This window comes from Taudactylus pleione, unplaced genomic scaffold (genome assembly GCF_031769625.1).
Source record: "Taudactylus pleione unplaced genomic scaffold, aTauple2 ptg000019l, whole genome shotgun sequence".
Classification (NCBI taxonomy): Eukaryota; Metazoa; Chordata; class Amphibia; order Anura; family Myobatrachidae; genus Taudactylus; species Taudactylus pleione.
In genome coordinates, this window is record NW_028284421.1 from 35408054 (window position 1) to 35420000 (window position 11947).

Genomic DNA, 11947 nt, shown 5'->3' on the forward strand with positions numbered 1-11947 from the left:
TTTAGGGGCTAACTGTGCTCAAATAACAAGCAGATAGTCTTGTGCAGGTCAATATTTCGGAGCTGCATGCTCTTTAAAAACGAGACATAAAAAGAGATGGTAAAACATATTACACATAAATACCTATGTGTACACCGCTTCTCCTGTTCCCGCTGCAGCACCCGATGGAGGCCCGATTATATCATGGGGGTGTGGTACCAAGCGTGCAACTTCAACCAAAAAAACCATAATGACAGTGCCTCTGGAATCAGCATGATGATATATACTGCTCTGAAACGTTGACCTATACAAGGCTGTGTCTGATGACATTCAGGATCTAACTGTGCTCAAATAACAGGCAATCTTCTACACTGACATTCTTTTATTTGGAGGGCACCTGGGCATATTGAAATCTGAAGTGTGAGTGCCGGACAATTGGGGATGGTGACCGTGGAAGGATTGTTGGTGCTGGAAGCAGCAGTGTGAGAATTAGCAAAATTGCTGCACTGGTGAATTGTGTGAGGGCGACAGTTGTTAGTGTACACAGAGTAGACCAGCAGACAAAAAACTGAGTCTGGTCACAAGGCCTCTTGTCATAAACGGCTATTGGATGCTTGAGAGTAATGGAGAGTGGGCAGACTTGTTCAGTCCCACAGGCTGGCAACAGTGCATTCAATTATAGATAATTTGAATGGGTGACCAATTCAGATGGCCTCTCATTGTACAGTATGCAACACATGCTGACTCTGGCCAGGATATGTTGCTCCCAAGTGCAGGTAACTATTTTGTAGATCTCTACAGTACTCTCAGGTGGAAGTTGGTAGATATTTGGCATTATTAGTGAAGGTGGATTATGCGAGTAGGACTACTAGGCACCTGGAATATAAAGCATCTTTCAGGAGTGGGTATAGCCAACACTTTCACAGATTATTATACCTCCTTGTTTGCCTCTAAAGCCTGTTGCACCCTAACCCAACTCCAAAAATACTTCTCTTGGGTCACATTAATCATCACTGGAGTAGGGCACTTTGGTGCCCTGTGTTGGTCCCTCCTCTGAACATGAGAGGGTGTGAGGCCACTGGCAGGAGAAAGTGTAGAGGTGTTCTGGGCAGCTCTACACAGAGCAGCCCTACAGCATAGTTACTGACAGCAGACTGCCATTACATGCACGCTGCAAGCCAGATGCAGCGGCTGTGGGGCCTTGGGCAACGGCACAGCTCGCACACCCTTCCCTACAGCCCTGACTTTACTACAGTTGTCCCAGGATGCTGTAGAGTTCTTGGATGTCCAATTACTGAGGAGGAACTTGATTAGGCTTTCATTTTTTTTCCCTGCATCAAAGATCCCTGAGATTGATGGGATTCCTTTAGGTGTACAACAAATGTAAACAATTTTTCATTTCTTGCCACCTTGAGAATTTAAGTGCTATGAGGCTGGGACTGTTCATCCCTCAATGTCTGAAGCCCTAATTGTTGGGCTTCCCAAGTGTGGTAAAGACCCTCTCCTTGCGGAGTCATATAGGTACATTTCATTCCTGTCTACTGACGTTAAAATTCTGGCTAAAGTGCTGGCCATCAGGCTTAATTCTGTGATTGAGTATAGTGCACCATGATCAGACCAGATTAGTGCCTGGGAAGTCAGATGGCCCATACAGCTGAGCGAGGGGCAGTGGTAGAGGGCCTAGTTCAGAGGTGGATGCAGTGTGGATTTTGGTCACAAGCGGACAATGTTTTCAGTCAGCGCACGCTCCGGAGTTACTCTGCACATGTGCCACGATGGTCTTGCGATGGCGGTCGCAGTGTGGATTAGGACACGGAGTCATTGACAGTGACCATTTGGGGGGAGGTAATGGGGGAGTAGCGACTAAAATGCAGGCATGTCGCAACCGTTTCAGGGGCATGTCACAGCCAGCAACTGCGCCTTCTTGTGCAGTTTCACTGACCCTGGCGCCTTATTTGCGACAGTCATTCTGCACAATCATGGGAGCGTCTTGGTACAAATGACGCTGGCTGTGACATTCGCATAACTTCTCAGATCCACTGCAAATTGGATTGCAGCAGTGACAAACATTGGGGTCCACCTCTGAATCAGGTCCAGTGTCACTTCATGCAGCCAAGGCCTCCAGTTTTGTCAAGTGGATTTACCTTTGGGAGGTCTTGGCAAAATTTGACATGGACCTGAGGTTCATTCAATGGGTTTAGTTGTTCTGGTCTTCCCTTCCCTGTTAAAAAACATAGGGCCTGATTCTGTAAGAATGATAATTGCAAAGCTGCACGCTTGGGAACTCGGGGCCCGGTACGGGTGTACTTGTAGTCCCCCCCTGTCACCGGGCCTGCCTGCAAGCTACATGCTGGTCCCATGGGGCAGTAATGGTACTGTCCCCATATATCTGATCTTGTTAATGTTTCACGAGCAGAAGCGATTCCTACCTTCTTTGATGAGGGGGTCGTCTGCTGCTGCTGCTGAAAAAGACAGGGTCACTCACCGGCACCTGCACAATCGACCAGTCAGGGGGCAGGACCGACACGTGCACACTAGCGGCGGGGAGATTGCCTGCAGCCCCAAGGAGCCGGTTAGGGCTGGTGGAAAGGCAGAGTAGCGTCTTCCTCCTGGAAGCCGCTCTCTGCTAATAGCAGCCCGGAACTCGCAGTCCCAGGGGGAAGAGACACCTCCACTGTGGCTGCCTGTTGTATATGTGACTGGCAGGTGGCTCTTCCAATAGGAAGCCACTGCCAGTCACAATGTAGCCAGTGCCGTTCCGGACTGCACTGACTACACTGAAGTGGTGGATTTTGCTGGGGGGTGCTGCAGCCCCTCGGCAAAATCCGCCACTGTTCATGAGCGACCGTATCTAAGGTGAGGTCAGTATGTAACTGAGGGAAAATCATCAGCCGCAAAGGGCAAGTCCAGGATTGTGATATTCACACATTAATGGAAGGTAAAGTAAAAACTGACAATGAACTGCTGATTAATTGACTGTAAAATCTTAACCTGTGCCACAAGCTAATACCATAGTCAGATTGCATTGCATAAACCACTCATCAGACCTGGCGATGCATGTTCACAAATTATTGCTTCATCTGTATAAATCGCACAGGCAATAAGGGGAGGTTATACGGTCACCTTTCACCAGGTTCTTGAAAGACAGTGAATGCGTAGTGCTAATGTAAAGAACTATACAGTCACAGTGCTGGTTTCAACAAGGATGTGTTCTGATTCAGTTTAGAATGTAAGCTCTCACGAGCAGGGACCTCTTCTCTCATGTGCTTCTTCTTACACTTTCTTCTACTCCTTATAAGGGCACCTAACACGTCTCTGCCAACTCCCTACTGCTTATTGTGAGTGTTTTAATCACTACTGCAGCAATATATATAATGTCCTCTGTACTGTAAGTTACTTGTTTTTGATTTTTGTTCACTTATTCGTTTTATGTACTACGTAAGGCGCTGCGGAACACTTGTGGCGCCATATAAAGGATAATAATTGTTTTGAAATGTTATGAAGCACATAGTAAACATTGTGGTTTGAGGGGTTGCTATGGTGATCGACATCTACAGAAAGGCGGGACAGGTAAGATATAGGCTTTCCCAAATGCCAAGGCACAATGGAGTAAGACTACCTCATTTAGGGGCTTATTCAGCTTTGGACTCAGACCCCCCCCCCCCCCGCCACTATATACAAATGCCACTACAAAGTCCTTTCCTGGTGTACATCCATGCGTCCTAATGTGCAAAGCCTGAGACGCCCACTGTTAGTGTCCGTAGGCACTGAAATAATGATTGGTGCATTTACCACTTTCACAACACACCCACAAGACAGATAATCTCTATGTGTGCGCTAAACCTCCTCCTAGTAACCACCCGGGGATGCCAAACACTTTTCCAAGACATTTCTGATACAGTGTGTCTCGACACCAACAGTGCCCTTGTGCGTGCACTCTGTGCAATGCATGCGCTGTAGGAGTTTTCCGGGATTCTCACGCACGGGGAGGAGCAAATGTTCAACTATGTAAACATGGGCATTGTGTGCAGCTCTAAATTAACCCAATAATGTGAGCAACACGTAGATGGGATTGTTCTTATACTCTGGTAGTCCTTACATTGGTCCCAATCATACATTACAGTATTATCTCTAATTACCAGTGCATGTACAATATATTTCATGTAACACAAGAGAGTATTGTGATTCCATATTTAATTATACATAAAACAGCTCTCTCTTACTTGCAGCTAAAGGCATTAATGAAACCAATACAAATACAGTAGTACCATAGGTGAGGTACAACAATCACAATGTAATATGCTACCTGTAATAAACCTGAGTGCAGGTGTCCCATCTGACTGAAGTCACCTAGTCATGGTAAATGCTATTCAAAATTGAATCAAAATGTACAGATGATGTGCCTACTGGTGGGTCGTCCGTCGTATCTTCAGAACTTCCCTAAGGCAAAAAGATCTGGCAATCTCGTTAATGATTCGCGGCATATCATTCAGTGTTTAGGCACTAATGATATGTTGTTCCGACCCGAACGATACCAAAGTGCGTCACTTGACAAGAATTTCCCTAATTATACAGATACATGCATAGATCAGTGCATGTATCTGTGTGTTACAAAATGCATGTCACGTAAAATAAAAACCGATGTGGGCCCTCCCCCCTAAAGCACAACCAGCCCTGAGCCAGTCCTGGTTGTAATAATACAGGGGACAAAAGATGTAGTGGTCCACTGTATTGAGCACAACCAGCACTGGGCTCAGTGAACCAGTCCTGGTTTTGTAAATACAGGGGACAAAATGAGTAGGGGTCCCCTGTATTTTCCATAACCAGCACCGGACTCTTTCTAGTAGGGGGGTAATGACACAGGGGCATTACCCCTTTGCTGGTTATGAAAAATACAAGGGACCCCTACTCATTTTGTCCCCTGTATTTCCAAAACCAGGATCGTCTCACTATGCCTAGTGCTAGTTGTGCTAAATACAGGAGACCCCTACGTCTTTTGTCCCTGTATTTTCACAACCAGGGCTGGCTCTCAAAAGTCCGAGGCTGGTTATGTCACAGTTCTTTTTTAATTTATTTATACTTTAATACATTTTTAAACAGATGCATGCATCTGTGTCTAGATAGTACAGCCCATTATTTAAATTTGGGCAGACATCTATATCGTGCATGATCTAACAATTGGGAAATCGTTAACGGTGCACGATATGTCGTATATCACATTTCAATGTTTTTGCTCCATATAGTGTCCTGGTGTGTCTGGGAGCGTTCAAGGGATATCACGGACATTACACGCTAGACGACCTGCAAACGATGCAGTCACCTTGACATAGATGGCTGATGGGAATGGGATTGAAATGCCGGCATTTCAAATCCCGACAGCGGATGCCCTACAGGGGCAGGTAAGTACCCTAACCTCCCCTGTCCCCCCACTAACCCTCCCTTAGTGGTGTCTAACCCCCCTTACCGCTCCCTAAACCTAACCCTCCTAGGGGGTGCCTAACCCTAACCTCTCCCTGGGTTGCCTAACCCTCCCCCCTTGGGGTGCCTAAAACTAATCTCCCCCCCCCCCCACCCTAACCCCGCTAGACTCCCTAATCCTAATCCTCCACCCCCACGGCTAACGCTAAGGGTGCCCCGAATTTACCTTTATACGGGATGGCATCCTCGGCAACGGGATTATGATAGGCGACGGTATTTTGTCACCTATCATAAATCCCTAGCCGGCATTCCGCTGTCGGGATTGTGACCGGCTGATGTGCAGAACTAAAATAAAGGGAGCCCACAACTTTCAAAATGCTAGATAGGAAAGAATTAGCTTTTATCAGTGTCCCCTTAGTTTGTCTTTAGTATTTGAAGTGTACTCCAGCTTTTTTTTTCATAATTTGTAAATTACAGTAGTAATACACTTTGCATATATTATCAGTATTTTATATATTAGTCACATTGTCCACAGCCAGAATGGTGACACAGGAGTTTAGAGATTTTAGAGTGAGGGAAAGGCTGTGATTAGGGATAGGCTGTGATTAGTAATGGTGCATACACACGTAACAATTTTTTTAACGATTTAACTATAACAACGTCGTTATCATTCAAAAAAAACAATGAACGAAAATCGTTCATTCGTGTTCCCGTTTGTAGTTTATTGTCCATTCAGACTGACCAACTTAACGATTTTCATTAAGGGAAGGAACATTTTTCGTTCATCGTTGAAAAAATCATTCATTACACTTCAAAGGAAAAACTGAATGAAAATCGTTCATTAACAACATCGTTACGTGTGTATGCACCTTTAGTGTTAAGCTGTGATTAGTTAGGGTTAGGCTGTGATTAGTTAGGGTTAGGCTGTGATTAGTTAGGGATAAACTGTGATTAGTTAGGATGTGATTAGTTAGGGTTAGGCTGTGATTAGAGTTAGGGATAAGCTGTGATTAGTTAGGATGTGATTAGTTAGGGATAGGCTGTGATTAGAGTTAGGGATAAGCTGTGATTAGTTAGGATGTGATTAGTTAGGGATAGGCTGTGATTAGGGTTAGATGTTAAAACCCATTGTCGACATTGCAACTATCAACATTCACAATGTGGATATGATAGTATCAACATTCTGAATGTGGTCGTCCTGAACATGTCGACTAAATATACCACACCCGATAATACTGGTCACTAACAGGTAAACGGGCTTGAATGAGTGAGAAAGAGAAAGTTGGGGCCACATTTAATATTAATGTTTTTCTGCTTTGTTAATTAACGTTACTGCTCGCGGCGTTTTTTTTTTTTTTTAAATCACTAGAAGTTTTCACTCTGATCATTTTTGTTATTTTTTTAAGCTTTTTTGAATGTGTATTTTTTGGTTTTACTTTGCTTCACCGAGGATGTACTGTTTAACCCCATGTGACCAGCCACCCTGCAGCAGCACGTACTCTGAGGGAGCCTGCAGGGAAAAGCAGACAGCCATGTTCTGGGATCTGAGGCGTCCAGCAAGTAGAGGTTTTTTGTGTTTTTTTTTTTTTTTTTTTTTTTTAACATGTACAACACAGATCTTCCTTATTGACAAAGCCTAAAATTACTTTCTATTCTGGGAATTGCAATAATTAATAGATATATATATATAATATATTTTAGCAGAATAACTTCCATCATAAGTTGCACTCACTGTGTAATACAAAGCTGCAGTAGGGCTGAGACAGAGAGAGCTCAATTTTTAGGATTCCTTTTTAATCTGCACCAGTCTTCCATTTTAGGTACATTTATTTGCAAAGTTTCACACCCAGGTTGCTAGGCAGCAGACTAGTGTAGCCAGGTTAGCCAGCCAATCATAGGCTCCTGCAGCATGAGAGGGCGTGTTGCCATGAGGTGGCTTTTCAAATAAATGATCTTCTTGTAGTTTATATAATTCTTCCTCTCCGTGGAGAGTTCTAAAAATAAACACGAGTATATATTCTTGTACGGGTCATTTTAATACTTGCATTTAATGCCAAAATTTCATTGTGCATTCAAAAATATTGCAGCATTTGTACAAAATCTGTAGTTATGAGTAAAGGAAACATATGAAAGCAATACTATTGCAGTAATGCAGAAATACCTGTTCATCAGATAATTATATGCAGAGTACTGTTGATCCAAACTTCATTGTACATAAATGCATGCATTTAGTCAGTCTTGTAAACTATAGTGTAAGGGGTATTTTAGAATTGGTACATCTCCTGAGAATAATAAATATAGGCTTATAATGAAGGTGAATCCTTTTTAGCTTTGTTTCAGCATCACAGTGGCTGGAATCTACTTTGGGCCAACACTCTGGAGCAGATGCCTTTTTAGCACTGAGTACTGTTATTATTCTAATCATTTATCTCTGACCTATAGCAATGTGGATTAGAGAAAGTACAGTATAATTCTAATTTCTGATTCATTTTAACTCTGTATCTATCGTTTTGTTCTCTAGAAGAGGGAGATTGAGGGGAATCACTGACCTGTCATGAAACATTCCAAACCCCTCACAGTTCACCCTATTATAAATATTTAGCCTGTGTCTGGGACTACCTGTATGTAAACCACCCGGATTACTCAAGTGTAATTTGGCTGGATCCAGCCCTCGCTGAATGAAGGACGAGTCATCTGAAAAGGATGATAACAGTTCTTGTACCACTGCGTTATTCACGGTGTTTCTTATAGTTTGGGCCAAAGGACAGTAGTCTGTGGATTCCTCCCTGGTGCTGCAGTCTGTGGAGGAGCAGAATACCTGGCTGCTGATACTTTGTGCTAGCGTTTCTGAGCTCTCTGGTGATCTGGACTCACTCACTGAGGTCATACTGCTGGAGCTGCTGCTCTGTTCAGGGTTTAATGGAACTTCTGCCGAGTACAGGTCAGATGATATGTTAGGATGGTGATGGACATCAATAGCCGTTGTAGTGATAATGCAGGTCCCAGGGACTCCGCTTTCTGTAGGCAAGATATGGAATGAAATCCCAAATAGTCATTAAACAGCAACATCATCCACTAACATGGAATTAATTCAGCATCCATATAGATTATAGTTGCCTTCTCCCTTGAAATATGTCAATATAAGTGAACTGGTAAATAATCTGGTAATCATCCAGATTACATATACTGCATGGCACTTACACATTATACATGTTACACACATACACACTATGCAGCATGCTCTGTACAGGAGGATTACTCTGGTCTGGCCCTATATCCTGACCAACTGATATTAATGGCAGCTAAAGCTTCAATAAACAGTACAGGAAGATGGTACTGATTTTGGGGCGGGGCGGGGGGAGGAAAACGACACTCTCTTACTAGCACTGGAACCAGGCAGTCAGTGACAGACTTCAGTTCCAGGGCTGTGTCCAGTAGCCTGCTCCCTACATACATCACATATGATGGAACTATGTAGCTAAACTTCCTCCAACATGGGGCTATAAAGTTTGTCAACGGAGTACAATCCCGTTCTCCTCTGCATTACTATATCACTCCGATCTTTTGCTAGCTGATCTATTACTAGCTGGCACCCAAAAAGGGAATTTATGGTCTTGCTTTGTTAAATCCTTTTCTTTGACTCCATAGGGGGCACAGGGATCACATCTGGGCACCAAATAGTTACTTATTTTTCCCAGCAGTCCCAGACTCCCTTTCCACTATACCCCGCCCCCAGCCACTGCCCAGACAGTTAAGTTAGCAAGCCTTCGGCAGGAGCGAGGGGAAGGAGAGGGAGAAGGAAGACCGGTACACACTAAAGGTGCATACACACTAGACGATATGCTCCCTGAGCGATATCGTCTAGTGTGTCCCCGGCAGGCTGTGCTCAATGTCGTTCATGACATTGAGCACAGCCGCTGAACAATATCATTAGCGATATCGTTCAGCGCCGGGCTCTCTCACCCATTCCCTGACATGCAGCAACCTGACGAGGTCGTCAGGTTGGCCTGCATGTCAGCCCGATGAACGAGGATGACGAACGACCCGCGGGAACGCGCGTCGTCGTCATCGTTCATCTTTTTTGTGTTAAACATGGACGATAAAGTGGACGACTGAACGATAACGATATCGTTATCGTTCAGTCGTCCACTTTAATCGCCCAGTGTGTACGCACCATTAGAACACATGTAGAAGAAAGATGCACAAGAGGAACTAAACCCTGCAAGCCAGGTGCGTCAGAGTGAGGGCCCTGTGCCCCCTATGGAGTCGAAGAAAAGCACTTAAAAAGGTAAGACAATAAATCCCCTTCTCTTCTTCCTCCACTAGGGGGCACAGGGATCACTCTAGGTCTAGGAAGTCCTTAAGCTGTACCCCGATGGGAGGGACGCTCCTGGGCTGCACTGAGAACCCGAAGATGCGAAGGTGACAACTGCATAGAAATGAATAAAAGTGTGGTAGAGAACCATGTGGTAGCTGTTCAAAGCTGTACCGCAGAAACACCACGTTGAGCCGCCCAAGAAGGTCCCACTGACCCAGTGTAATGAGCAGTCACCACAGCAGAGGCAGGAGATCTGCCACAGAGCATGGCAGATAGTCAAGCGGGGCCACCAGGATAATCTGTTCAGAAACTGGCTAACCCCAATTGTAAAAATCATACAGGACCACAGAGGAACAGATCTCTGGACCTGTCCCTAGATGTGCCCTCTGGCAAAGAATCTGGAACGTGGTAAGTAGGAACCACAATCCCAGGAAGGAGAGGAACCACAACACAACACTAGGTAGGAACCCATGGGAGACTGCAGAACAGCCCATTCCAACTATAAGATCAGAGATGGGGGAGAGACAAGACAAGGCTCTCAAACAGACATCCACTGCGCCAAAGCAATAGCAAGTAGGAAGGCAGCTATCCAGGTAAACCAAAGAATGAGCAATGTGCACCGCGATTAAGGACTCTTAAAATGGAGCTAACTGAAGAGTCCAAAGAACCAAGAAAAGGTTTGAAGGAGCCACCTGGTAAGAGCAAATGGTGGCAGTATACAGATGACACCCTGAAAAAAACGTCAACCTCTGGTAGGAGCTGAAGCAGTCGTTGGAAGAGAACTTATAAGTGTGAGATCTGAACCCTCCGGAAGAGGGCCCTAGGCCCAAACCATTTGCAGAAAAGAGAGGTCTCAAGATAGCTGGAATGATCTGGGGGAAGAAGCCTCTAACCAACCCATCCAAATAGGTCCTCCAACTCGGTAAGAAATTTGACTGAAGGGGGCTATTGGCCATGCAGCAGGGTACAACTGACCCCTCTGGAAAAGCCTCCTAGCTTCTAGGACGGGTGTCAAGAGCCACTCAGGTCAGGCGAGGTGGGCCAGAATCTGATAGACGTATGGGCCTGGAGACCAAAGAACCGACCGTAAAGGAAGACGTATTGGAGCACTGAATAAACTGCGTACAATGGCTGCCACGGCCAAGCTAAGCCACGAAGATCACCGTGCTCCTTTCCAACTGCGACCCGTGGAGGACCCACGGGAGCATGGAAATTGGAGGAAAGACAAATAAGAGCAGAAACTTCCACTGTACCACCTGAGCGACCAATAGGAGAGCTCTGGGATCTCTGGATCAGGAACAGTATCTCGGTAACTTGTGGTTTTGTGAGATGTCATAATCTCGATGTCCATCAGGCCCCAGCGGTCCCTAGGCGCTGAATAGTGTCTGAATGTAGAGCCCACTTGCCCAAACGTCCGCTGTTCAAGGAAAACTGCGGGAAGGAAGTCCGCCTACAGAGCCGTAAGATGACGCTATGCCCAACTGGGGCAGCAGCTGGCCGTCTTAATGGTACTGCAACTGAGAGCATCACCCTAATGGCTTATGTGGACGATGGGTGTTACGCTGTCGGACCAGACCTGGCCCGGACGATGACAAAGCTCTGAAGACCATTCAGAGCTGCAGAATGATTATCGGTAACTGGCACCCCATAGCCATCCATTGATGATAGGTTACGGTTCTCCAACCATGAAGACATACATTGGTGCTGAGAAGGTCCCCTGTCCTGAATCCCCAAGGAAGCAGCAGATATCCAAGTGGGCCCCTGTAGCTGCCACAAAATAGGGATGATTGCTTGAGTCATAAAAAGCAGACGGGATCTATGCCATAGGGTCCAAATCTGCATGTGCAGAGGCAGGGAATGAAACTGAGCAAACTGCAGCAAACTCCACCCCATCAAAGGGGTAGATTAGAGAGCCCAAGATCTGCCTGCGAGAATGTAATAACACTAGGTGGAGACACTAGAATTGAGCGAAAAGTAACCAGAAGACCCCAAGTCTGACAGCAGGGAGGAAAACCTGGCGAACCCTGGAATCCAGCAAAGCACTCCCCCAAGGAGAAGAGCTTCCGAGTAATTATCCATCCGTGGGACCAGATCTATCCTGGAACAGATGGATATCCGGTAACTGAGCTACGATGAGCAGATCGAGGAGCTGCCATTACTGTCCTGATCTCATGAAAAACATGAGGGGCTGTGGACCAGCCCTAATGGTGATAACGGAAACTGGAAGCGATT

General features: G+C 45.5%; 1 protein-coding gene across 1 annotated transcript in view; it reads right to left on the reverse strand.

Moving 5' to 3' along the window:
* Nucleotides 1–7428: 7428 nt before the first annotated feature.
* TMEM266 (transmembrane protein 266) overlaps nucleotides 7429–11947 on the reverse strand; it is an 83092-nt gene continuing 78573 nt past the window's right edge. Inside the window, exon 10 of the mRNA XM_088444195.1 lies at nucleotides 7429–8415. Coding sequence (XP_088300321.1) covers nucleotides 7883–8415 — 533 coding nt within the window. The 3' untranslated portion in view covers nucleotides 7429–7882. The remainder of the gene's footprint in view (nucleotides 8416–11947) is intronic.